Source organism: Siphateles boraxobius, unplaced genomic scaffold (assembly GCF_051911475.1).
Source record: "Siphateles boraxobius isolate OS27281-9 unplaced genomic scaffold, OSU_SipBor_1 9, whole genome shotgun sequence".
Lineage (NCBI taxonomy): Eukaryota > Metazoa > Chordata > Actinopteri > Cypriniformes > Leuciscidae > Siphateles > Siphateles boraxobius.
The window spans coordinates 21,979,317-22,006,097 of NW_027509219.1; the positions used below are offsets into that span (position 1 = coordinate 21,979,317).

At 39.4% G+C, this 26,781-nt stretch overlaps 2 protein-coding genes across 2 annotated transcripts in view; both read left to right on the forward strand.

Annotated features, from left to right (window-relative positions):
• The first annotated feature begins 272 nt into the window (after window positions 1-272).
• hspa1b (heat shock protein family A (Hsp70) member 1B) lies at window positions 273-3,344 on the forward strand. Its single transcript, XM_077223512.1, is given in 3 exon segments — window positions 273-404; window positions 881-1,390; window positions 1,393-3,344. Coding segments are annotated over 2 exon segments (1,914 nt in total). The 5' UTR covers window positions 273-404; window positions 881-906; the 3' UTR covers window positions 2,823-3,344.
• A 941-nt stretch (window positions 3,345-4,285) lies between these two features.
• The window catches only part of kcnc4 (potassium voltage-gated channel, Shaw-related subfamily, member 4), a 34,163-nt gene continuing 11,667 nt past the window's right edge, over window positions 4,286-26,781 (forward strand). Inside the window, exon 1 of the mRNA XM_077222768.1 lies at window positions 4,286-5,501. Within this exon, the coding sequence (XP_077078883.1) occupies window positions 4,884-5,501 (618 nt within the window). The 5' untranslated portion in view covers window positions 4,286-4,883. The remainder of the gene's footprint in view (window positions 5,502-26,781) is intronic.

The following is a 26,781-nucleotide window of genomic DNA, read 5'->3' on the forward strand; positions in this document are numbered from 1 at the left end:
ATTAAGTACGACTGCTGAATTAACAGCAACGCTTTAAACAACATTTTAGTCCTGAATAATGACACAATAATGATCAAAATTTAAAACACAAAGTTATAAAATTATAAGAAAAATCTTGTTTTGACATCTAACCCCACCCACCTTTTGCATAGTATACACGGTCCTAGCTTACGCAGTACGAGATCATCAGTGCGCGCCTGGAAACTTCGGGGCGATTCAGCCTCTAGTCTAAAGTTACCACCCGAGTCAAGAGAAGTCTGGAATTTCTAGAAGGAGCATGGGAGGTATAAAGCGCGATGTGTCACTCAGGTCGAGGCAGTCAAGAAAAGACAACTCGAGCAACTGAAGCAAAGCTGAGCAGAAGAGTCCACTCTCTGAAGCGCTAGAACAAACTCGCACGACCTGTAAGTGACTCTCTGAGTTACCTTTAATTTTGAAATATTTTTAATACATTATTAGATATGTTTATGTATGTTATATATTTATTTAAATTCAAATTTAATTGTAAACTTTTCCTTAAGTAGATTTTTTTGGATTATTAAAGTTCTAATAAATGAATCTAATATTTGAAAGTCCGCAATATTTTACTGATGTTTACTTTTTTAAGTTAGCCTATATTTATTATCTATATTATTATGTATTCATATAAAAATAAATAAATATAAAATTTCTTAAGTTGATTATTTTGATTATTGATTTTTTAATTGTTAAGTCTAATATGAGATGAAAGTATTTAATATATTTGTATATAAATATATTTAATTATTCATTTAAATGTTTATAAGGAACATGAATTATACACCGGGATTAATACTAATAACTTTTATTATTATTATTATTATTTAATATAAAAATAACTTGTGACTTTTTTGTATTGCAGGTGATATTTCATTAGAAATAATCAAGATGTCTAAAGGTTTGTCCATTGGCATTGATCTGGGAACCACTTACTCCTGTGTGGGAGTGTTCCAGCATGGCAAGGTGGAAATCATTGCTAATGATCAAGGAAACAGAACAACTCCAAGCTATGTTGCCTTCACGGACACAGAAAGACTCATTGGAGATGCTGCAAAGAACCAGGTCGCCATGAATCCCAACAACACAATATTTGATGCCAAACGGCTGATTGGTAGAAAGTTTAATGATCCAGTGGTCCAGTCAGACATGAAGCTTTGGCCCTTCACGGTCATCAGCGAAGACGGCAAACCAAAAGTTCAAGTTGAGTACAAAGGAGAGACCAAGACATTCTACCCTGAGGAAATCTCATCCATGGTCCTAGTCAAAATGAGAGAGATCGCAGAGGCCTTCCTGGGTCAGAGAGTCAATAATGCTGTCATCACGGTCCCAGCGTACTTTAATGATTCGCAGAGGCAAGCAACCAAAGATGCGGGGTGATTGCCGGTTTGAACGTGCTGCGAATTATCAATGAGCCTACAGCGGCTGCCATTGCCTATGGGCTGGACAAGGGCAGGAGAGGAGAGAGGAATGTCCTGATCTTCGACTTGGGTGGAGGCACCTTTGATGTCTCAATCCTGACGATTGAGGATGGGATCTTCGAAGTGAAAGCCACAGCAGGGGACACTCACCTTGGTGGTGAGGACTTCGACAATCGGATGGTAAAGCACTTTGTTGAAGAGTTTAAGAGGAAGCACAAGAAGGACATTAGTCAGAATAAGAGAGCAGTGAGAAGGCTTCGCACGGCCTGCGAAAGAGCTAAAAGAACACTCTCATCTAGCACTCAGGCTAGCATCGAGATCGATTCCCTGTTTGAAGGCATCGATTTCTATACTTCCATCACAAGGGCTCGCTTTGAAGAGCTTAACTCTGAGCTCTTCAGAGGCACTCTGGATCCAGTTGAGAAGGCTTTAAGAGATGCCAAAATGGACAAGTCTCAGATTCAAGATATTGTTCTGGTCGGCGGCTCCACGAGGATCCCCAAGATCCAGAAGCTTTTGCAGGACTTCTTCAATGGCAGGGATCTCAACAAGAGCATCAACCCAGACGAGGCGGTGGCATATGGAGCAGCGGTGCAGGCCGCCATCCTAATGGGCGACACCTCGGAAAACGTTCAGGACTTGTTGCTTCTGGATGTGGCTCCTCTGTCCCTGGGTATTGAGACCGCAGGTGGAGTCATGACTACTCTGATCAAACGCAACACCACCATCCCCATCAAGCAGATGCAGATCTTCTCCACGTATTCTGATAACCAGCCAGGCGTCCTGATCCAAGTGTTTGAAGGCGAGAGGGCCATGACCAAAGATAACAATTTGCTTGGCAAATTTGAGCTCACAGGGATCCCCCCGGCGCCACGAGGCGTACCCCAAATCGAGGTGACCTTTGACATAGATGCCAATGGCATCCTGAACGTATCTGCTGTTGACAAGAGCACAGGAAAAGAGAACAAAATCACCATTACCAATGACAAAGGTAGACTGAGCAAAGAGGAGATCGAGCGAATGGTGCAGGATGCTGAAAAGTACAAAGCTGAGGATGAGGTGCAGAGAGAGAAGATTGCAGCGAAGAACACTCTAGAGTCTTATGCCTTCAACATGAAGAACAGTGTTGAGGATGAAAACCTGAAAGGAAAGATTAGTGAGGAAGAGAAGAAGAAGGTCATTAATAAGTGTAATGAGGTAATCAATTGGTTGGAGAACAATCAGTTGGCTGAAAAGGAAGAGTATGAGCACCATCAAAAGGAACTGGAAAGTGTGTGTAGTCCAATCATCACCCGGCTGTATCAGGGAGGAGTTCCCCCCGCAGGTGGCTGTGGATTCCAAGCCCAGTCTGAATCACAGGGCCCCACCATTGAAGAGGTGGATTAAAGAAAGGAAAATATGCCTTATTATATTGTGCAATATTACTTTCAGTGTTAAAAAATATGTGGTGGCTTCACTTTATATTTCGTGAGCTTAGAATTATACAGTTCTATCTCCGTTTAGGGTAGTTCTGAGATATTGAGCATCAAAGTTTTTAAATCCCTGCTGTTTTGTGGTATGGAACCTTTTTATTTTATTAATAACTACTAACAATTTTTTTTTTTTTACAAAAATAACACCACACAGGCATTAATAAACATCTAATGGATAAGATTATGTCAAAAACTCAATTTCGACCAAAAGTGGAGATAGAACCATATAATTCTAAGCTCACGATTTCCAGATTTATATGAGCTAAATTATTGTTATATATTGTTTGTCAAATATGCTTGAATTTAAATGTTGCAAGACAAATTGTCCTTCAGCTGTGTCAGCTGATTAATTAAATGGAATAAATTATTATGGAATGTTTTATGTATTTATTATTTATAAGAATAAAAAATAAATGCAAATTTTAAACTATCAAAACTAATGAAACCAGTATTTTTTTCTATCAAAGGGCAAGGTAGAAAATGTATGATGTTAAACCTGCTCTACTTCAGTTTGTACACTAGATGACGTTGTAACACAGACTCCAACTCATCCACTACAGTCAACAGAAGACCTGGATCCACTTGACCTAAAAAGTCAAATACCTTATTTATTAATTTATATTTTTATATTTTCTATAATTTTAATTTTAATGTATATATTAATATGAATAATTAATTAATGTATTTCAAAAGCAATTGCCCCCTTGCCCCAAATTGTCCCAGTTCTTCTACACTCAATTGGACTCTCAGTCTAAAACAACAAGGAATGGAACCTTTTCACATCTTGGAAACTAGCAGAGAGAACTATAATAAACTAAAATATATATACAGTATATATATATATATATATATATATATATATATATATATATATATATATATATATATATATATATATATATAAATATATATAATTTTTGCAGAATGTACATAACCTGATAGTATAATATAGACTATATATTTTTCCCATTTGCTTCTTCAACAGCAAAATTAAAAATTAAAAAACGAACGAGTTTCCACGAAAGAGGACGAAAATATAGAGAGCCTGATACGACAGTCAGATTATAGAAATGTCAAATCAGTCAAACCCTGACTCTTATGCAGCAATTGTTGGTTTTTTTTGCAGAATTTACATTGCATTTGGCAGACAATAATACACAGTAAATAAAGAAATAATAAAACACAAAATAGTGTTATAGCCTAAATGTACATAAAAGCAAATTAAAATGTTAATTAATGCAGAAATGCGTCATCATATTGCGTGAAAGTAAACTGAATCTTTTCTCTATATTAATCAAATTGAGCTTATAATCACACGTAATGCAGCGCTGTAAGGGTTACTCAAACCCTGGAGCATCATCATCATCATCCTCCCATGGGCTGTGTCGTCTGACTGTCACAAAGATGCAACAGATCTTTTCCAACAAACTGATGATACATTGTCATCCTTTGGCAACAAATTATTTGGCCTAATTCTGACGTACAATCAAAGTTAACATCGCAGACGTTATTAGGCAAGATTTTATTGTAAAATTAATTGTTGTGATTAAGGAATAATGCGCGCGCAGGATGGGATTTACCTAATTCAACGACGAGGTGACGAGAGTTTTGAAAGATATGAAATTGGACTGCATTTTTAGAGTGGTCTGAATTTTATTTGAACTACGCTGTTTTTCTTTGTAAATGTGATTAAAACAATGCCTGAACACACGCGCTTAATTCGGCGGTGATACGCGGACGGTTTGCTCATGTTTTGGTGTTTACTGTAGTGTCAAAGTGCCCATGAATGAGGATCCACGCAAGCATCCTCCCATTGACTGAGAGTTTCACCGTTAACAGGTGGTTGTTCGCGTCTCTGATGGTCATGGTGACGGCGGAAACTCTCTACAGTTGTTCGACTTTTAGAACTGACGACAGCTGCGCAGGTTTAGAAAGCCAAGAGAGTTACTAGGTAAAAGCCTCTCCATCGAAATCTATGATCAGCTCGGTGTGTGTTTCGTCGTACCGAGGGCGCAAGTCAGGCAATAAACCTCCTTCCAAATCATGTCTGAAGGAAGAGATGGCCAGAGGCGAAGACTCGGAAAAAATCACAATCAACGTCGGTGGCACGCGCCACGAAACCTATAGGAGCACCCTTAGGACCATACCGGGCACGAGACTCGCCTGGCTCGCCGACACGGACAACCAAGGGAACCCGGACGCAGACATGGGGCAGACGCCCACCACCAGTGAATTATTTTTTGATCGACACCCGGGCATATTCGCCTATGTGCTAAACTACTACAGGACTGGCAAGCTTCACTGCCCAGCAGATGTGTGCGGCCCTCTGTTCGAGGAGGAGTTGGCATTTTGGGGCATCGATGAGACGGACGTGGAGCCCTGTTGCTGGATGACCTACCGCCAACACAGGGACGCAGAAGAGGCGCTTGATATATTCGAGCCGCCAGACCCGGAGGATGCGGAGGACGACCAGGACTTGCCCAGACGCTTCGGCATTGAGGACAGTCCTGACCGCTCCAGGGGATGCTGTGAAGTTTGGCAACCAAAAATATGGGCGCTCTTTGAAGATCCATATTCTTCGCGTGCAGCCCGGGTAAGAGATTAGAATTCACAATACAATGTGTAAAATAAATGTTTTTTCTCCAACAAATGGTCGAGGACGTGATCCTTATACTTTACCATGTGAGCTGTTTTATTTCAATTCATCGTATGCATAGGCCATATAGCCTACAGCATATGCGAAGTTCCTTTGAAAACTTTTTGTTCCCTAGTTGTTTTGTAAACCTTTATTTCAAGGAAGGGACCAAATTACTGTTTTATTTATTGGGTGTCGGAATGTTAAAGAATGTTACATTCTTGTTGTAATGAGGGGAAACTCATAAAATGTCACAACTCAAAATATCACATATTTGATAGTTAAAAGTAATTCGTAATTAAAATAGTTTTAAATGACAATGAATTGAAATATCAGTTCAACAGACGACAGCACCAACTGTAGAAATTGACAAATATAAACTTGCATCATGCAGCATTTAGTGTCAGTTATGCATATCTAACAGGTGATTCATGCCAACAGGTGTTGTTGCATTATGGCCATTAGAGTTTTCAGGCTTTAGTCTCAATCTGTAAGTTAGTTTTGAATAAATGTCATGATCACAGATCATCTTTACTCTGTGGTTACCAGTGGAAACACAATCAGCACCAACTGTCTATTGAACGGCACCTGTCTCACACTGTTGCAAACATACACTCACCCAGATGCCACCTGCTCTAGTGTTAATGTGTCACATGCTGATGTCAGATGTGTGAAATCCTTTCTTGCTGTGATGGATGAATGTCATTTGGAGACTTTTCTATGATGCTACAGAGTCAAAATGATTTATGTTTAATTGTTGCCATATGCCCACTTATCAAAAGATGTGCAACATTCAGATTTGTCTATTGGTCTCCTTTATTGCTAGGTTGGTTATTTACAAGCAGATAAATTACCTTAAACCAGTTCTAGACAGAGAATGCGTATTGAGGGCTGTGTCAGAGGAGTGATCTTTAGATTTTGACACCATGTTACCCAAGATTCAATAGGTATGTGCAAACGACAACCTAAAATAGAAGTAAGAGAGCATGGACACAGTGCCTTTAAATGCTTTTAAAATGTCTATATGTCTGTTTTAAGTCCATCAAATAATGATGAGAAGATGAGAAGGTTCGACTCGCAGGTATTAAAGGACAAGTTCGGTATTTTACACTTAAAGCCCTGTTTTAAGATCATTTCTGATGAAATAGAACGGTTAAGATTGAAATTTGGGCAAATGCTGCTGCACAATGGTTTCATAGGGGCACTGGAACAATATCATTCATAAAACGCATTAAACTTTAGTTTACAAAGATGTGAAACTCACCGAGTGGCCTGGGGTGTTCACTGATATGCTCACACAAAAATCACTGCAAAAAGATGCTTTCCAACAGGTTTTATCATAGTTTTTGTCCAACTCCATTGACTTGTATTGGATGTTCTGTGAGGTACGGTATTACTCCGCCACAAATGGAAATGGGGCATCTTTTGCAGCGATTTTTGTGTGAGCATATCAGTGAACACCCCAGACCACTCTGTGTGTTTCACGTCTTTGTAAACTAAAGTTTAATGCGTTTTATGAATGATATTGTTCCAGTGCCCCTATGAAACCATTGTGGAGGTGGGGGGTGCTAACACAGAAACCTAAAATTCTCGGGACAGCAGCATTTGTCCAAATTTCAATCTTAACCGTTCTATTTCATCAGAAACTATCTTAAAACAGGGCTTTGAGTGTAAAATACCGAACTTGTCCTTTAACCATGATTAGAATAAAACGTTTCACCTCTCACTTGTAGAATAAAGTATCACAACTCACAGTTTTTCAGCTGGTTTGATTTATTTGTGTGATAATGTCTTCTGCCCTTTCTCACATTAGATAGTCATGAAAAGTGAAAAACAGTAATATTGTGAAATAGCCTATTCAAATTTAAATGCAGCTCTTTTCTATTTGTAATATATTTTCAAATGTAATTTATTTCTGTTATTGCAAACCTGCTCTTTTCAGCCATTACTCCAGTGCTCTGTGTCACATGATCCTTCAGAAATCATTCTAATATGATGATTTGGTGCTCGTGAGATTTTTTATTATCAAAGTTGAAAATGGTTCCATGATATGTTTTTTTGAGTATTCTTTGATGAATAGAAAGTTCAATAGATAGCATTCATTTGAAATAGAAATTGTTTGTAACTATAAAAATGATAAAATTTAAGTATTCATTTCTTACAGACGGCAAACTTGCCCTGAGGATTTTATCATCACACCTATTTGTTTTTAGCATTTTATAGCTAATCATGTCTTTTATATCTGAGTTTTTTTAAGCAAAATTCAAAGTGTATTTAAATCACAAGCAAGAGCACCCTTGGCAGACCATACAGTCACTGTAATGAGCTTTTTAAATCAGTAATGTGAAAGCTTTTTATTGGAGGACTAAATCTATGTTACAGGATTGACGCCCTGGACTATATGGCTCCTTTATTTTGACCGGGAAATCAATCCTCCCCTTAGAGAAATTTAAAAGTTAGGAATTTATTTAGTTGTTCGGCACAGAGGTCAGTTAAAATAAATAAAATAATATTGCTCTCATACAATGTCTCTTTTCTCTTTAGGCTACAAAACAGACATCCGATTTCATTGATATGCAATGTGTTTTTCACAGCTGAGCTGCTTTGGTTGTTAACATCTACACAGCTGAGCCATTGCCTTGCAGGTCCATCACTTCATCACTATTAAGCTAGCTGTTTGTTTTTTCCTAATTAATTTAGATGATATCCAGCATACAGGCTTGACAGACTAGATGCTGATTACGCCTCTAAGAAAACCAGTAATAGGGAAGAAAGAGGTGAAACAGAACAGATGCACTTTCTAAAGAATAAACCTCTCAGAGCAAACAAGACATCATTATATTCCAATCACCCATAAATGACAAGGAGCAAATGGTCGGGTTTCTTGGACCCTGCTGCTTTTCGGCTCTCTCAATTATCTCTGCCTTGAGAGCGTTATGGGCTTCAGGGCTCATGTTACCATACTGACGGCTACTCAGGCCAGCTAATAAAGTTAGAAAAGAGGAAAATCGATCTATGAGGGCTTTCATTAATAACGGGATCCAAATGGCAGAGGAGAAATGGAAAGAGATAGAAACACTGCAAACATTTTTTTTACAGTATCTTGTCTCAAAAATGTCAACACCTTTAAGATAAATTTACTTCAGTGTATTTTCTTACCCTATTAAAATAATAATTTGATCCATATGTAGTCTAATAAGTCTACTTGTATTGTCTTCTTCTGCTGAACATAAAATATGATATTTTGAAAAATGTCAGTAACCAAACAGTTTCAGTTCCCAGTGACTTCCATTTTTGTTTTTTTATCCATCCAATATGGGGGTCACCGTGATTTTGCCAAGTAAGAAATGTTCCTGGATCAACATATTTTGTTGATCCTGGAATAACATTCCTTTCCCAAAATTTATCCCTACCCCTAAACCTGTGAATAACACTGGTGTTGAAGCACTATACCCTGTTTCTAAGCCTAAACTTAACATAAACTGTAAACTTGTCCCTCAAATCTGATTGGTTGATCTGAAAGTTCTTCCAGGATCAACAAAGATGTTGATCCAGGAACATCTGGTACTTGGTGACATCCCGTTCACACCCATGGTCGAACATGATTTCACCAAGAACAACATGTTCCTGGATCAAAATTTTTTTGTGTGTGCCTGTACAACATTAAGAATCAACCAATCAGATTTGAGGGACAAGTGTCAAGTTGCTTCTACATCAGTGTTCTTTACCTATCATTTCGCTCTGATTTTAGGAAGAAGTTATAGTAGGATTAGGTTAAGGGGTAGGGAAAGAGTTAGGACTACATTTTCAGACAGGGATGTTACCTAATATGTTGATCCAGGAGTCTTAGTCTTACTTGGCAAAATCACAGTGACTCCATGTCAGTCGGAACCAAAACAGTTTTGTTACCAACATTCTTCGAAATATATTCTTTTGGGTTACACTTTATTTTAAGGTTAGAAAGCTACATTGTCCTTACTCAAAAAAGTACTGAGTAATATTAATTATTCATATAAATATACAGTATACTACATTAGAATAAACTGGGAAGGGTCACAGCACTTGCATATTGTTGTCCTATTGTTAGTTTAATTGTTTCTAATGCTCTCCTCATTTGTAAGTCACTTTGGATAAAAGCGTTTGCTAAATGATTAAATGTAATGTAAATGTAAACATACTGTATATAGTTACGGTTAGGGTTTGGTTTAGGGTTATTTTCTTGTAATTATGAATAATTTAATGTTATTACTATAGAACATGTAACGTCACCTCAAAATAAAGGTTTTGGTGTGTGTGTGATGTGTAAGCTCTACCTCATAATTACAGCATTACATTCTCACCGTCATGGTAATTAATCAGTCACCGGGTAATTGTCCGAGGGCAGATACTGTCTGGATGTGTGCTGTGCTTGGCATTCTGCTAGCATGATTTTGAATGGTTGTGTGCTATTAAAAAGCCTTTAGAACTGCTCCTGCGTTTTAAAGGGGCTCTAGTGGAGAAATCATGGATTGAACCTTCATGAGACTTTAGAGATCCCTAATGTGAAGAATATAGCCTGATGTTTAATCACCCATAAAAATGACTTTAAAATCACTATAGGCTCAATCTAAGACATGCACATATTTCCCGGTGGCATGTGTGGACTGTAGCCTATCTGTACTTTTGAAAGCCCTGTAGGGAACTCACTGTGAAAGATAATGGTCTCTCCACTCATTAACAAATATGCAATATCCAAAGCGACTTAGAAATTAGGAAAGCAATAGAAGCAATTAAACTAACAATAGGACAACAATATGGAAGTACTGTGACGTTTCCAAGTTTAGTCTAACGCAGTAAACGAAGATGCGCTGATGTAGTGCATTTTTAACCTTCGTTTTTCTTAAATATGAGCTGGATCTGTGCTGGATTCAGATAAGGGTTTTGCTTTTTGACTCTTTCTATGCATTACATCGTTGTGCCAGTAGGTGGCAAAGAGTCTTAATGAGTGAGTCTTTTACCCCTTTTCCACCAACAAGAACCAGGTGCTGGTTCAGAGCTAGAGCTAGTGCCGGTTCAGAGTTGGTTCGACTGACGAGCTTTCGAAGAACCGGTTTGCCTTTCCACAGGCTAGAGAGCCATCACAGAGCCAGATCCTATGTCACTGTATACATCTCATGTTGCCCAGCAACGCTAGCGCGGAACACACAAACACACCAGGCTTCTTCGAGATGGTTCGGCACTGTGAATCTCGAACTCTGAGAGCGATCCAAAAGCAGAAGGAGTCGTATGCTCTCCAAACACTCCTGCAGCTCCGATCAGTCCATGCCGCTCCGATGCACCTCGAACAAGCCTTCCATCAACAATGGCGGTCGTTGTGTTACTATTTATGCTCATGGCTTTGCAAACCTACATCAGTATCCAAACACTGTGAATCCAGCTCGTTCGTGCAGCTCGCCGTAACTTGCATTAACGGAGATTACAATCAAGCTGCTATTAGCACGATTAGCTGCTATTTAAAAAATGGCGGTCACAAGTTTCTGTTTGTCTTGTTTGTTGGTCATGGTAACCCCGCCCCCATCCGCTGACGTAAGCGGTTCTTACTTCTAGACCAGCAATGATTTGGTGCTACTTAAGAACCACTTTTACTGGTTCGGAGCTGGTGCTTTGGTGGTCGAAAAACAAAGAACCGATTTGAGACTAGGCTCTGGCTCCGAACCAGCACCAGCTCTGCCTTGGTGGAAAAGGGGTATTTGAATCACTTATTCAACCCATTTGTTTAAACACAAATTCATTCAGAAACCAAACAAGTAACCGCCTTTATGAGTGAGTCATTGAATCATTCACTTGGAATCATTTCAATCGATTCATCGAAAACATTCTATTTTTGCCAGCAGACTCTCTTCTGTTTGGTGTTTTTTTAAAATGGGTGATTACCCGGAGGTTCAAGATTTAGCGCGCTCCATATCAACCTTTTTCACCTGTTGTGACAACAAACCTATGCCACTTTCACACCTTACACAAGTCAAAGGAGCCGAGGCAACTTTTCTCTATTTATGGATATGATGAGACTTGCACCGGCGAGTGACGAATATATGCAATTTTCTGTGAAAACCATCCCTTCAGGAGTGTATTCCAGAAAGCAAGGTTAACTTACCGTCAGATAAACCTTGAACTCTTGGTTGGTTAACCCCAAACTTGCTTACTCTGGGTATGTCGGTTCCAAAACACCTATGTTGAGTTAGTTTAATCAACCTCCTATTGGTAACCCAGAGTTAATGCGCGGGCACGGCGAGTACATAAAGACATTTTCAATGGATCGCCGATTTCAGGAGTCACCATGGAAACCAAGGGAGAAAAAAAGCGAGCTACATACGATACTTCGGTGAAACTGGGTTGGAGGTTTTAATGCTTGCTTATGAAGACTATAAAACCCATTATAACAAAAAAAAACCCAAAAAAAGCAATACTGCTGCATCAGCAAAAGAAAGTTGGCTTGGCAAATAATAATGGACAGAGTAAATGCGTGAGTTTAGAAAATTATAAATGGGGTATTTTCCCCTTGTGAGTCACAAAAATATGGGAAAATACCCCATTTGTAATTTGTGACGCAAAAATTCTTTGGGGGCATGTAGTAAAAATAGACAAGTATTTACTTGTTGGCCTCCATACATTTCTTAATATTACAGTAGTAATGCGCATAATTGGCTAGTATATTGTTTTATCAGGTGTAATCCTTCTGGAGCCAGAAGAAGTGTAAGCCAAGTCAAAATGAAACACAAAAACATTCTCCAGCAAGGTAATATTTTCTAAACTTACTAAACTTGTTACAGACGCCATGTAATTTAGTATTAAATGTAATTTAGTTTTCTATGTAGCCAATAGAAAGAAGGTTGAGGCCAGTAAAACAGGTGGGGGTCCACCTCCCCCTCCCCTCACCCCAGCTGAGGAGCTGGCACTGTCCCTTAATAAAGGGCGACCTGTGGTCGATGGGATTCCAGGAGGCAGTTCGTCAGAATCAGCTACCAAGACAAGTAGCTTAGTAAAATGTAGGTGTACCATATTAATACTTATGTTTATTGATAATACTTATGTTTACCTACTGTTTTTGTCAGTGTTTTAATAAAGAAAATCATCAACACTGTCACCATTTTAAAAAGGCATTTTGAATTAATTTTGCAGTCATTGATTCCCTTGTGCAGTATGCATGCTGCTTTGACTGCATATGCTGTATACTGTAATCTTATTACTAGTACTTAGATGTTCCTAATGTCCTTCTTTATTAGTTGTATTTGTTTAAGAATATACATTGAGTATTGAATATGCATGATTATCTTATTGGTTTAATTATCTTGCAGTTGCTGATGGCCACATTGTATTGTTGGATCCTCCTGCAACACCACACTCTGTCACAGTTGTAAGTGATTATTGTCTTTAGGTTTCTGTTTGCTAGACCAAGCATCCTTCCTTATTTTCACTGTAGGATGATGATGAAGAGACCACTTCTGCTGTGACAGAAACAGAAACTGTGGGGAGGCCCATAGAGGTATGATGCATAGAATGCATTCCGCCTTTTTTACATAAGAGAATAAATAAATTGTCATTTTACAGAATATGGCAGGAGATTTTAATACAGATGAGGGTCCATCTACCTCCACACAGAATCTTAGCAGTGTAAGAAATGTTCTGCAGTTCTCCTTCCTCATTTAAATATTTGGTCTGTGTTTGTATTAAAGTTCTAGTTGCTTTCTTTCTAGTTGCCTGCCATAAAACTGTATAAGGTCCACCTTCAAAAGCAAATCAGAAAAAGTGACATGGAGATGGACCTTATACAGCTTCAAATGGCGGAGAAAAGGCTTAACCTAAAAAAGGCCAGACTTGAAATTGAATTGCTGGAGCACCAGCTTAAGGTGGGAAACATATGTGAACATTAATCTGTCATTTGTTGTTGAATGAAATCTAAAGCAATAAATACAAATGTCTTTTGTTACAGGAAATAAAGAAACAATGAACAACACTTGACTGTTAACTGGTTTTAATTAAAGTGATTTTGGCAAATCATGTCTCATACCACCCTGCCATCTCTTTGGTCTACCGGGTCCACTGGGTTCCTCTTGTCCACATATTACCTAGTTAGTGGGGACCAGTAATGAGGGTGATTTAATGGTTTAAACACCCAAACATTTAGCACCCAAAAAATCTATTGTCACCTGCACATTGATGCTATGGATTGACTTCCTATTAACATAGTCTCCTTCATTGACTGAAGGAGCTTTAATGGGAATGTGGGTTCCATCAATGCACCCAATCACATTTGGGAACCCTGAAATTGAAAGTTATATAATTAGAAACATTTAAAATTATTGTGACTGTATAAAGTAGGGTTAGATTAAGTAGTGCTATGTAACTAAAATGGTCAGGGCACGCCATGTTCTGTCACCTCTCTGAAACAAACTAACTCTGGAACATAACCTGCTCCGGAGCAGGTTAAGTTCAGAGAGTGAGTTGCTATGACTACTAACATACCCTGAAAGTTACCTCCGTTTTTGGAACCGAAAGTTGAGGTTATCCGGTTACTTAGTCTTAAACATACCCGGGTATGTCACATAACCTGCTTTCTGGAATAGACCCCAGGTCTAAAATATTATAAATAAACAGATTTTGAATAAGAATTGATGATGTATTGACTCATTATTTAAATTTAATTAATTATGAACAAAAAAGTTACATAGTGTACCTTATATATTGCTCAACCCTAATGAAGTTAAACATGGATTTGCAAAAGAATTGAGACACTAAAACAATTCTCTGATTTAATTGAATAGCAAATCCTGAAGTGTATTATTCTTGAGGTTTAAATGGGGTTTTATCTAATGTTAAGAATACTCTAACTGCAAAACTCTATTCATGCCATGTGCTGTTGAAGATCTAAATTTACACAGGTGTAAACAATTGCCTCAAACAAAATGTGAATCATTGCAATAACTGTTTTATTTTCTAAATAGCATAACAGACTAGATATGATTGAATTGCTCTAGATTCTGACACCTCCACACCCCATTGAATTTGAGAAATGACTAGGAGTAAAATGTGTGCAAATTAAGCTCTTGCTTCTCAAACTGACAGTTATTCTGATGTTATTTGATCGATTTTACAAATCGATTTTTCTCTCTCTCTCTCTCTCTCTCTCTCTCTCTCTCTCTCTCTCTCTCTCTCTCTCTCTCTCTCTCTCTCTCTCTCTCTCTCTCTCTCTCTCTCTCTCTCTCTCTCTCTCTCTCTCTCTCTCTCTCTCTCTCTCTCTCTCTCTCTCTCTCTCTCTCTCTCTCTATTGCTCTCTCTCTCACAAAAGGTGTTGTTTCTTGACCGTTGTTGATGTAGCAGGCTCTGTGGGTGCATGGGTGATACGGCCTAAAACTGTTTATTATTATAAATTGTATTGTTAAAAATTATTTTGTTAATGATTTTCAAAAAAATTAAACAATAGAGAGGAAATCATTTATAACCTGTTTATTTTTTTCGTACTGGATTTTTTTAAACTTATTTTTGTTATTCTGATCTATTTTCTTTAATGCAATCAACAAAGACTAAGATGCAAAACCATATGTGTGGAACACAACCCATATCAAATATTATCTTGTTTATTGTTAGATACTGACTGCCTGCTGCCTGCCAGATTCACAAATAGTTTGTTGTTGTCATTGTTCTAAAAACTATTAAAAATGGAAATAATAGTTTTTTACAGGCAGGACGAGGCAGTTGCTTACACTCTGAAGGGTTTTTGGCAAGAGAATGGATTTAAAGAACGCCCTGTTTGTAATCTCAAAATCATGTAAATTGTGTGTTAAATCAAGTCATAAGAGAGGCTAAATATGAACAGATGCTATGAACATTTAACCTGAAAACTTGAGTCCAGGTCCATTGATGAACGTCTCTTTCTAATAAAATGCACAAAGAATATATACCTGTACAAGCAGGTCCAGGTATGCAGCGAGCAGTGGTCTCTGGTATGAGCCTTATATGAACACAATGAGAGAGTGTAAATAACAGACTTGTGTCTCTAGCAGTTTCATAGTTCTGTGCTACAGAGTATGAACAGATTGGCTTTGTCTGTTTAGAAGTATGGTAAACCATTTGGCATTTAGATAAACCTAAATGTAGATATCCTTCACAGGCTAGACTTGCTCACAGACCTATAGTCACAGCTTGTTGCAATGACACGTTCACTGCAGTGGTGTTTTGTAATGTTGAGTTTGATTGTTTTTGAGAAAATAATTTAAAAGAAGTCAGTCATTGTATTAGCAGAGCAAGATATTACATTTTTGATGAAAATGTTCTAATTCAAACCTTATTTGTTCTTCCAATGTGCAATGATGAATCATTCACAATAAAATACCAGGAACATTACACTACTGTTACCTGATGCAAATACACATTAAATTGATTAATAGTGACAAAGTGACTTTAATACTGTTTTTTCGTACCTTCATCAAAGAATCCTGAAATATTAAGCAGCACAACTGTTTTCAACACCAAGACATGTTTCCTAATCAGCATATTCCACAGCACAGGAATATTCATTATTTTAAATTGTAATAGTATTTTATAGTATTTCTGTTTTTACTGTAATTTTGATCAAATAGATGCAGTCAGCCCTGGTAAGAAGAAAAAAAAAAAGAAACTTTTTTCTGAAACATTAAAAAATCGTACCGACCCCAAACTTTTGAACCGTTTGATTTCATGCTGATTTTTTGAAGATTTATATTTTAATTTAATATGTAACATTAAGTAAAAATATATAATAAATACATGTTACTGCAGTGACAGTGTGCCTTGACTTAAAAAAAGAAAAAGAAAAAAGTTCATACTCTCAGAAATGAGCATTCACACACAAAAGCCATAGCAGAGAAATGTATCAAATGCACAAACACTGTTGTTCATGCAGGAAAAGACAGATTCTCTGGAGAAATGCTTGGCACAACAGATTATGGGCTACTGGCACTGGACACTGGAGTTATATGACAGACAAAATAATAGTGACTTAATTCATCCCTGGTGTATGTAATTGCCTTAGTTCCCTGCAGTCTGCAGCTTAGAAACAATATAAAGTAGGGAGGGAATACCTTTTTGCAGTCAATGATTGGTTCACTTGGCATATTGAAGATTTGCTTAGAATTATACCTTACTTGTGTTAAGCTCTCAAATCTTGCACTCAAAATCTGTTTGTCAATGTCAAACATCATTGTTCTCACATGTCATGTGACCTATCATGATATGGCAAGTTTGAAAATGTGAAAGTATCAATGAGATATGAGACCTATGGCAGCGGAGTAAATTAAATTAATAATGTCCACTAATGTTTTTCATTAAAAAAATTAAACACAAAACAATAACATGAAACCTATAGTACAAATGGTATAGTACGTTCATGGCCATGTTCACCAAACAACACAATTACATTTACAGTTTTATCCATTTGGCAGATGCTTTTATCCAAAGCAATGTACATTGCATTCAAGACATTGTATTCATTAATGCATTCTTTTAGAATCAAATCCTTCACCTTGAAGTTGCTAGCACTGTGCAATATTGTTTGAGCTACAGGATGACAATTTAGGGTGTTATATTTTTGTAAAAGATGGTTTTAAATTGATGGATAGGTAACATGTTTATTTATCCAGTCATAGGCAAAGCTACAACTATCCTCTGTGATTAAGGGACTAGTACTAGCACACCTCCCTGGAGGACTTGAATGCTAGGGTGTACTCACAGTAGGCACGGTTGCCATGAACCGGGCCCGAGTACGATTGTACCCCCCTCCCCACTCCCCCTCTGGCCTGCACTCACATAGGGATTCAGCATTCGTGCCGGAGCACGCTTACGTCATTATGGTGCGACGGTTTCGGGATAAACAAGAAGAGCGGCGCTCTCTGAACACAATGGAGTCCATCGCTCTGTTTTCTTTGTGGATAATTTTGTGTCGTTTGGTCCACAGCCCTCTCACAGCCTGTTGTTAAACAGATGTGTCGCCTTAGTGGCGCGAAAATTTTCACGTAATCGTGCTGCTCGTATGAGGAGGTTTGCAAGGTACCAGCTGAAGTGCAGCAAGGACTTTGCAGCTTTGATTACGGACTACAGTTCCCGTACATCACGCGTCCTGTTCCGTGCTCCAGCACGGTTCGGAGCACTCACACTAGTCAAACGAACCGCGCTGTGGTGGTCAAACGCATTCGGGCACGGTTCAAACTGGCTAGTGTGAGTACACCCCTAGAGAGTTTATTTTTATATTTATATATAAATTATATATATTCTGGGTCTTCCTACTTTTACTGACATTGTTTTTTACTTGTTTAACAGTAATGGTAAGCTTGAATTATTTTCCATGGAAACTTAATTGTGAAACAATAGGGTTTGCTCATACAGGTGGACTGGAATGTGACAGCTGCACTATGGGTTAATGTCTTTGTGAGGAGTGAATAATACAAAATGAGCTGGAGGCTACTGTAGTGAACAGCTGGTATGGGAGACTATCTAAGTGGACGCTCACAGACACAAGCAACACGCTCTCTCTCTCTTTACCACTCTCTCTCACTCACATATACACCGTTCAATATTTTGGGGTCAGTAAGATGTTTTATTTTATTAGTCAAGAATGCATTAAATTGATCAAAAGTGACAGCAAAGATCTTTACATTGTTACAGAATTTTGTATCTGTTTATTTAAACTTTACAATTTTTTATATTATTTTTAAAAAGTATCATGGTTTCTACAAAGATATTAAGCAGCAATTGTTTTCAACATCAATTATAATAAGTTTTTTCAACTCCACCCCGCCACGTGGGTATAAAAGGAAGGACACTGACAATCTAGCATTATGTTTTCCTGCTGAGGAGTCGAGACAGAACTCCAGGCCGTTCCAGCGGTACAGCGGTTGTGGCAGAGGGACGTTCTCTTTCATTCAGTCATTCCGAGTTAAGTCAGTGACTGACAAAATGGGGGTCCCAATTTAATCACGCCACAGTGGCTGTCTTCCTGTGCCCTACGCAAGACTGAGCTCCCTGTCGTGAGTCTAGCACAGACGAAGGGCTATGCTTAAACCAGGAATACCAAGGTACACTGGGTGGCATATCCCAGGAGGAATATGTAACACAGCGCCTACATGTAAGGAGGACTTAGAATACACATATGACCCGAGGCCGGGATGCATATGAAGAACTCAGAGGTATCCAGCCCGCAGGGTGGAATGTTTCAACCTCGAGGCAAGGGAAAGACGCGTTCTCGGAGGAGACTTACCGTGGAAATACACATGTGCAGGCTGCCCAACGGGGGAACCATGCACACGGAGACACCTTGCCAATCACAAGGACTGACCAACTGGGCATGCACTCTGGTGACGGCATCAACATTGCAGGAGGAACTCAGGGTCTAAGATGAACTCATCTGAGTGAAATAGTGCACGTATCCAATCCGTGGAGTGGAATGGTGCAGCAAGCGATGACATCGAGCATGCCCTACTTACTGGCTAGTTGAAGGGAGTACATGAGAGGACACTGGCTCTACCCGGAGATTATAGAATCTCGCAAATGTGTTGGGTGTCGCCCAGCCTGCAGCTCTGCAGATGTCTGTTAGCGAGGCACCATCCACTAGAGCCCAAGAGGAAGCCAGACTCCGGGTGGAGTGTGCCTTCACACCAAGGGGGCATGGTCGACCCTGCGTCTGGTAAGCCAAGGTAATGGCGTCTACTATCCAGTGAGATAACATTTGCTTGGAGAGAGCCTTTCCCTTCAGCTTCCCACCATAACAGACAAAGAGCTGGTCTGAAGTCCTGAAACACTGCGTTCTGTCTACGTAAGCACGGCACGTACTGGACAGAGCAGTGCCAAGGCTGGGTTCTTGCAGGTTCACCACCTGACCCTGAAAGGAGTGGTGGGAATCTTGGGCACGTATCCAGGCCATGGTCTCAGGATCACGTGAGAGTTAGCCAGCCCGAATTCCAGGCACGCACCAAAAATGCCTGCATCTTCATAGACAGGAACTTAAACTCCACTGTTCGCAATGGCTTGAAGGAAGCTCTCTGCAAGGCAGATAAGACCACTGCGAGGTCCCAAGAGGGTATGAGAGGAGAGCGAGGAGGATTTAGTCTCCTCGCCCCCCTCAAGAACCTGACAACCAGGTCATGCTGACTTACTGTTTTCGACTCCACAAGGTCGTGGTGCGCAAAGACCGCAGCCACGTAAACCTTCAGGGGGGAAGGAGACAGCCTTCGTTCCAACCCTTCTTGGAGGAAGGAGAGCACTGACCCAATCGGGCATTTTCTGGGGTCTTCTCGGCGAGAAGAACACCATGTGACGAAGAGGTTCCACTTCAGAGCATAGGCGTGTCTCGTGGACAAGGCTCTAGCTTAAATGATGGTAGCCACCACCTGAGGTGGTAGGGTACTCAAACCTGCCACTTCCCATCCAGGAGCCATACATGCAGGTTCCATAGATCGGGACGTGGGTGCCAGAGGGTGCTCCGTCTCTAAGAAATGAGGTCCTTCCTCAGAGGAATTGGTCAAGGAGGGGCTGTCGCGAGGAGCACCAGTTCGGAGAACCAAGTTCGTGTGGGCCAAAGAGGCGCAATCAAAAGGACCTGCTCCTCGTCCTCCCTGATCTTGCAAAGGGCCTGTGCAAGAAGGCCTGCGTTAGTGCATCTGTGCGGAGGGTCCCCTCGGTCTGGGAATAAAACAAGCGGCAGTGGGAAGAGTCTAGGGAGGCAAACAGATCTACCTGTGCGTCACCGAACTGTTCCCAAATCAGCTGAACTGACTGGGGATGGAGTCTCTATTCCCCAGGAAGTGGCTGAAACCGTGAGAATTCGTAGGCTGCACGATTAATCTCACATCTCACCCGGGATGTGTATGGCTCGAAGCGACCTCAGATGCTTCTGAATCCATTGGAGGAGATGGCGGGCGAGTTGCAACATACAGCGTAGACCACCTTGTCGGTTGATGTATGCTACTGTCGCCGTGTTGTCTGAACGGACTAGTACGTGTTGGTCCTTGAGCAACGTCCGAAAGCTGTGCAGACAAGGCGTACTGCCAGCAACTCGAGGCAATTAACATGCCAAAGGCGCTGGGGTCCTGTTCAGGAGCCTGCGACAGCATGTCCATTGCACATGGCACCCCAGCCTGTGGTGGAGCCATCTGTCCCGTAGAAAGGAGAGGTTCATCCACGGGGTGAAGGTCTGACGGTAGGCCTGAGTAACTGGTACTCGGAGCGTGCCTGGTTGCCATGCCCATCTCGGGACTCGATCGCGAAGCCAGTGCTGAAGCGGTCTCATTTGAAGCAGTCCGAGTGGCGTGGCAGCCGCTGTGGACGCCATATGCCCCAGGAGCCTCTGAAATAACTTCAGTGGAACCGCACTCTTGCCCTCGATTTGTCTCAGGCAAGTCAGTGGCTGCGTGTGCTCACTCGTAAGCTCCGTGCACATGGCGACCGAGATGATTTCCATACCAAGAAACGAGATCCTCTGCACGGGGAGAGCTCTTTTCCATGTTGACCTGAAGGCCCAAATGGGCGAGGTGCCGGAGGACCATGTCCCTGTGTTCACAACCCTGGTCTCAAAAGTGAGCTAGAATCAGCCAGTCGTAGAGATAGTTTAGGATGCGAACCCCGTGTTGCCGGGGTGGTACAACGGCTGCCTCAACGACTTTCTTGAAGACATGAGGGGACAGGGCTAACCCGAATGGGAGAACCGTGTACTGGTATGCCTGCTCCTCCAAAGCAAACCGAAGAAACGGTCTGTGTCAAGGAAGAATGGAGACATGAAAGTACTCATCCTTCATGTCGATCGCTGCAAACCAATCCAACGGATGAACACATTAGAAAATGGCTGTCAACATCTTGAATGGAAGCCCATGAAGGGTTCGCTTAAAAATGCGCAGGTCCAGGATTGGCCGTAACCCACCGCTCTTCTTCGGTACAATGAAGTAGGGGCAGTTGAAGCCGGACTACATTTCGGCTGGAGGGGCAGTCTCGACCTCCGCACGTATGACAGGGGCATTGTCCCCCACCATAGCGGACTCCCCGGAAGCGGAGAGGAGAAGATTGGGAAGCTCTAGCGAGGCTCCCAAAAACTGAACCAGCGGGGTCATGTGAACCACAGACGTACCCATGATGAGGCAGCGAGGCGGACTGATCGGCTCAGACGTGGGAGGCGGAGCGTCCCGGTGTGGGGGCACGGTCATATTCCGCATCCTGACAGAGGAGGCCAGGGGAGGATGAGCGTTCCTCGGAGGCCTGCTCTGACAGGGTTCAGGCAACAGAGGGGTCTAAGCCCAAACACGCAAGGCAGCGATTGTGTCCATCAGATAACAGAACAAATCTACCGCACCCAGATGTGCATGGGCGAGACATCTTGAAAAAGACGTGCCACGCGCAAGCTCTTTTGTGAGAGGAAGAAAGCTCAGCAGATTGATGAAGCGCCCAGGGAGAAGCACACGCACTGTTGTCAGATCACTGCACAGACCAGCAGCAGGCAATGTGATCTCGCTGGAACGTGCCGTTGCACCAACACTCTGGAGACCCGCTTGTCTCGTAGTATTGAAGATCTCAGACACAGGCTTGCAGAGGAATGAATAGAAGCTCTTGGCATCGAAGCAAAAACATAATGCGAGATTGCAAGCGTCCTTCCTTTTATACCCACGTGGTGGGGATGAGTTGGGTTCTGCAAATTCCGCCGACCCATGGCATGTTCCCATTGGCTCGTTTTGTAGAACTCGAAGGTAATAGGCTTCTAAGCGAAACCCCCATTTCGTCAATCACTGACGTAACTCGGAGTGACTGAACGAAAGGGAACATCTAGATATGCAGATGTCATTACAAAGCAAGTACATTTGCAGCTATCACCTATTCAGCATTTTTCGTGATGTACTGTACGATTTTAGTAGCAGATATCATAAAAATAGTGTTAATGCCGCCACATTGATTTCAATGAATCACTCTACAAAAATAGTGATTTCTACATCTAAATGAACTCACATGTCAAACATTGTTTATTTTTATAATGAATACTAAGTTAACAGCCATCTGGCCTGCCTGTTAATACATTTTTAGCACAGTGTAGTAACCAATAAAAAACCTGTCTGCACTTAATACTGTTAGTGCTCAGATACAAGATCTTAGCTCATATTTTCATACTCTCAGATCTTCATGTACTTATAGATTTTTTTTGTATCTGAAAAAATGGTGTCAGCATACAAAACAGTTGCACTGGATACATGATATTAGCTTTTGTTTAATGAATTATTCTCAATGAACTGTTGCAATAGTATGTATTTATAATGTGTGTTCTGTCTTGTGATATAACGCTGGATAAACGTGCACAATGACTAATCTGTCCAGCAATTTACAACTCAACTTAAACTTTTTGTATTCAGCACTCTGAAAGGTTTTGCTAATGTTGTAACAATAAGTACATCTCCTCTATTACAATATCTATAATTAAAATATTGTACTATTGTTACTATAACTGATTTTACAATCAATTTTAGCTTCACTATTAACATAATCCATTTTGATGGTTAACATCAGTCAATCCTAAATTATGATGGTAAAAGTTAAAAGGATTTGGTTTAGACTTGTTATTATTACTAGAAAGATCTACTGGAGAAGTGCCTTTTAACACAGCTCGCTCTGCCCACATATGTGTACTCATTTAATTACCACATTTGTATTTCAGCATCTAAAAAAAAAATAAGTTTGAAATTTTTGCTGCTTTAAATCTGAGGGCACTTCCCTATTTGTGACCACTTTGCTATTCATTGAAGCTGATTAAAGACCCAAAGCACTTTAATCAGGAGTGAAATGAAAGGGCTGCTGTAACAGACAACTCTCATACTTCATCTTTGGTTCTCTATATATTTTTAAGTGCTTTGTGTAAGCAGACTTATTGGAAAAACGTGTCTCTACTGTACCTACATTTTCATAAAGACTTATTTTCACATGGTTCCTTGCATTATTACCTCAAAACACTTTCACCATAGTTTGTGATTTATACATTTTGATATTTGCATCACATAACTAGCTCCATAAGGAGCCTTTTCTAACATAGTAAACTTGCTCGGTAGCTCACCTAGTACAGTGATACAGTAATACTGAGCGTCAAGGTATAAGTCCTGTGAAACAAGTGTAACGATAAAAGAGCTCAAAGATTTGTATAAGCAAGCCAAAATGGAATTGTTGCTTCAGCCAATGCATTTTTAAGCTCACGTTTCCTGAAGTTATTGGTTAGGTTTAGGGTAGGGATTAGTGATCCTAGTCTTTGCACAAACACATATGCCCGTCATAAATTTACAGGGTCAATATGTTCACCTTCTCAACAGAGAATTGATGGTTCACCCTCTCAAAAACAAATACCGTGGAGCTTGTTTTGCTAAAACAAGTCAAAGCCAGAGATCTTCAATAGTTGGAGCTACAGAGTGTCTGGCAATTGTTGTTTGATCTGGAACAATTTTTTGTGTGTAAAAAAAGGACAATAGCAGCAAAAAAAAGAAAGGAAATAATCTAATTTAAGAAAATGTAGGGCAGGAACTTGGTTCAATCCATTGGTTGTTGATTGAATGGAAGCAGATTTTTTAAATGCAAGCTTGTAGTCGATTGTAAGAAAGAGATGAAGTTTATGCGGATGAAATGATTGTCCAGCATACATCACTGAAGAGATTTAATTGGAAGATCAAGTGACTATGATTAAGAAGAAAAAGAAAAAGAAATATTTACAGATGATTGGTTCAAAATAAAGACCAATAACATGCATTAAAAAATAGATAGGATGAATTTTATGCCAACTTTTATACCAACTTTAAATAAATCTTAGTGGTCACCGTGATTTTGCCAAGTACAACATATTTTGTTGATCCTGGAACAACATTCCTGTCCAACGATTTAGTGCTAACCTTACCCCTAAGGTCGGATGAAAATGATGGGTGAATAACACTGATGTAGAAGCACCTAACCCTTGTTCTAAGGCTAAACTGTAGAATTACAGTTAAACTCAATTTTAGGGAAGGTGATGGCGCAGTGGATAAGACACATGCCTTTGGTGTGAGAGACCCGGGTTTGAATCCACTGTGAGACACCTATGTGTCCCTTAGCAAGACACTTAACCCCTAGTTCCTCCAGAGGTCGTGCGACCTCTGACATATATAGCAATTGTAAGTCGCTTTAGATAAAAGCGTCAGATAAATGTAAACTCTAAGTTAAACTGTAAAATTGTCCCTCAAATCTGATTGGTTGATTGTAATGTTGTTTCAGGATCAACAAATATGTTTATTATATTTGTCATGGCTCTGTCATGGTTTATTAAGCCCACCAAATCTTGAACAGGCAGTCTGCTGTAATAGATCAATGAATTGTTAAAATGATGAAAAGTGTCTTCCTTTGTTTATTACTCCTGTAAGGATGTGCAAACATAAAAAATTTTTTTTTTTTACATCGCTCTCGTGTCGCCCATGGGCTTGTATCTCCTTTAGCGTGACAACAAGTCTTCAACTGTGTGGTGCTGGTGTGACATGGATGTAATTACCCAACCCCAAACACGTATATTATTTCTTTTTTTGGTTCTTCAAAAAAGAACAATTGCCACTCCGTCCACATAGATTCATCTAGCTGCTGTTGATTTCATATAATTTTATTTGATGATTTTCGTTAAACTCTGCATGGCATCATTGTTAGAGATAATTTGGAGTGTAATTTGGGCTAATTTAATTGTGTCTTGCTAATGAAGGAAAAATAAATGGCCTCCATTGGTTGTACATATGGCTCAACATATAAGGATGAGTTTCGGACAAGTGCTGCAAAAAGTGTTTTCAGTTCTTCTAATAACATGAAGCTAGGTAATGTATTAAACAACTCATTTAAATATGTGACAAAAATGAGAAATTTACTGAATAAAACAAGTTACTTTACCTCAAATATGACTGAAAGTTAATTGCATTGCACTTAATGGAAAGAAGTTATGTGAACTATTAAACAGTATAATCAGCATGATTTGACTGTGTTAGGAGAGAAATTGTTGAAATTAAAGGAATAGTTCACTTAAAAATGAAAATTCTGTCATCATTTACTCACCCTCAAGTTGTTTCAAACCTGTATAAATGTCTTTCTTCTGCTGAACACAAAAGAAGATATTTTGAAGAATGTTGGTAATCAAGCAGTTGATGTTCCCCATTAACGTCCATAGTATTTTTTTCCCTACTTTTCCCTTTTTTGTGTTCACCCTCTTATAGCTACGTCAGCACATGCGTGCTTGCTAAGGCTAGCTATTCATTAAAAAAAAAGTTAATTAAATCTTTCAGTTGATTTTCTCAGAATAAAACTTTACAGTGGGTTATAGAAAACAATAAACTATAAATAAAATGTTGACTTTTTAGTAATGAAAACATAACGATCAATAGAAAATGTAAACATATTCTGACACATAGAAATGCTGCTAAAAATAAAATGTATTCATCTTTGTGGTGTGTTCAGTAAAATATTGACAAGGCACGTTCAAATCTGAACAACTAAAATCACCAATATATATATATATATATATATATATATATTTTTTTTATATATATATATTTTTTATATGAATGCTATAAAGTTATAATACATTAACCAGATTTATGTTAGCCAGTATACTGTCATAAGGAATTTAAATGGGAGAAATACAATAAATATTTATAAACAAAAACATTTATTTTATATGTGTGAAGAGACAAATTAAATTGCATTTACATGCAATTATTGTCTGGTTTCATTGGTTTGTGAAGAATGTCATCTTTTCAGACTGTCAACATAAATTGTGAAAATGCTTACTTTGCAAATATTCATTAAAATGTTATGGTGTGCGATCTTCCCAAAATTTCATATCACGATCTTACAAACAAACAGTCACGATCCACGATCTGAATCACGATCTTCCCAATTTTGAGATGTAGGCCTACTATCGAGAATATCCAGACTGGAACAAGCCTATGGATTTATCTATTTGCACAATTTAAAAAAAAAAGTATTGCATTAAACAATTAGTTGTCAAAATAGTAATTAAACCCTAAGTTAAACTTTAAAACAGTGCATAGTCTTCACTGTACGTATTAACATTATAGATAGCACCTATAGGCGCACATTACTAACGCGCTAATACTAATACTGTATACTAATACTAATACTGTATATATATATATATATATATATATATATGTTGCCTCAAAATAGCAACGCGCCAACAATGCGCCAGAAC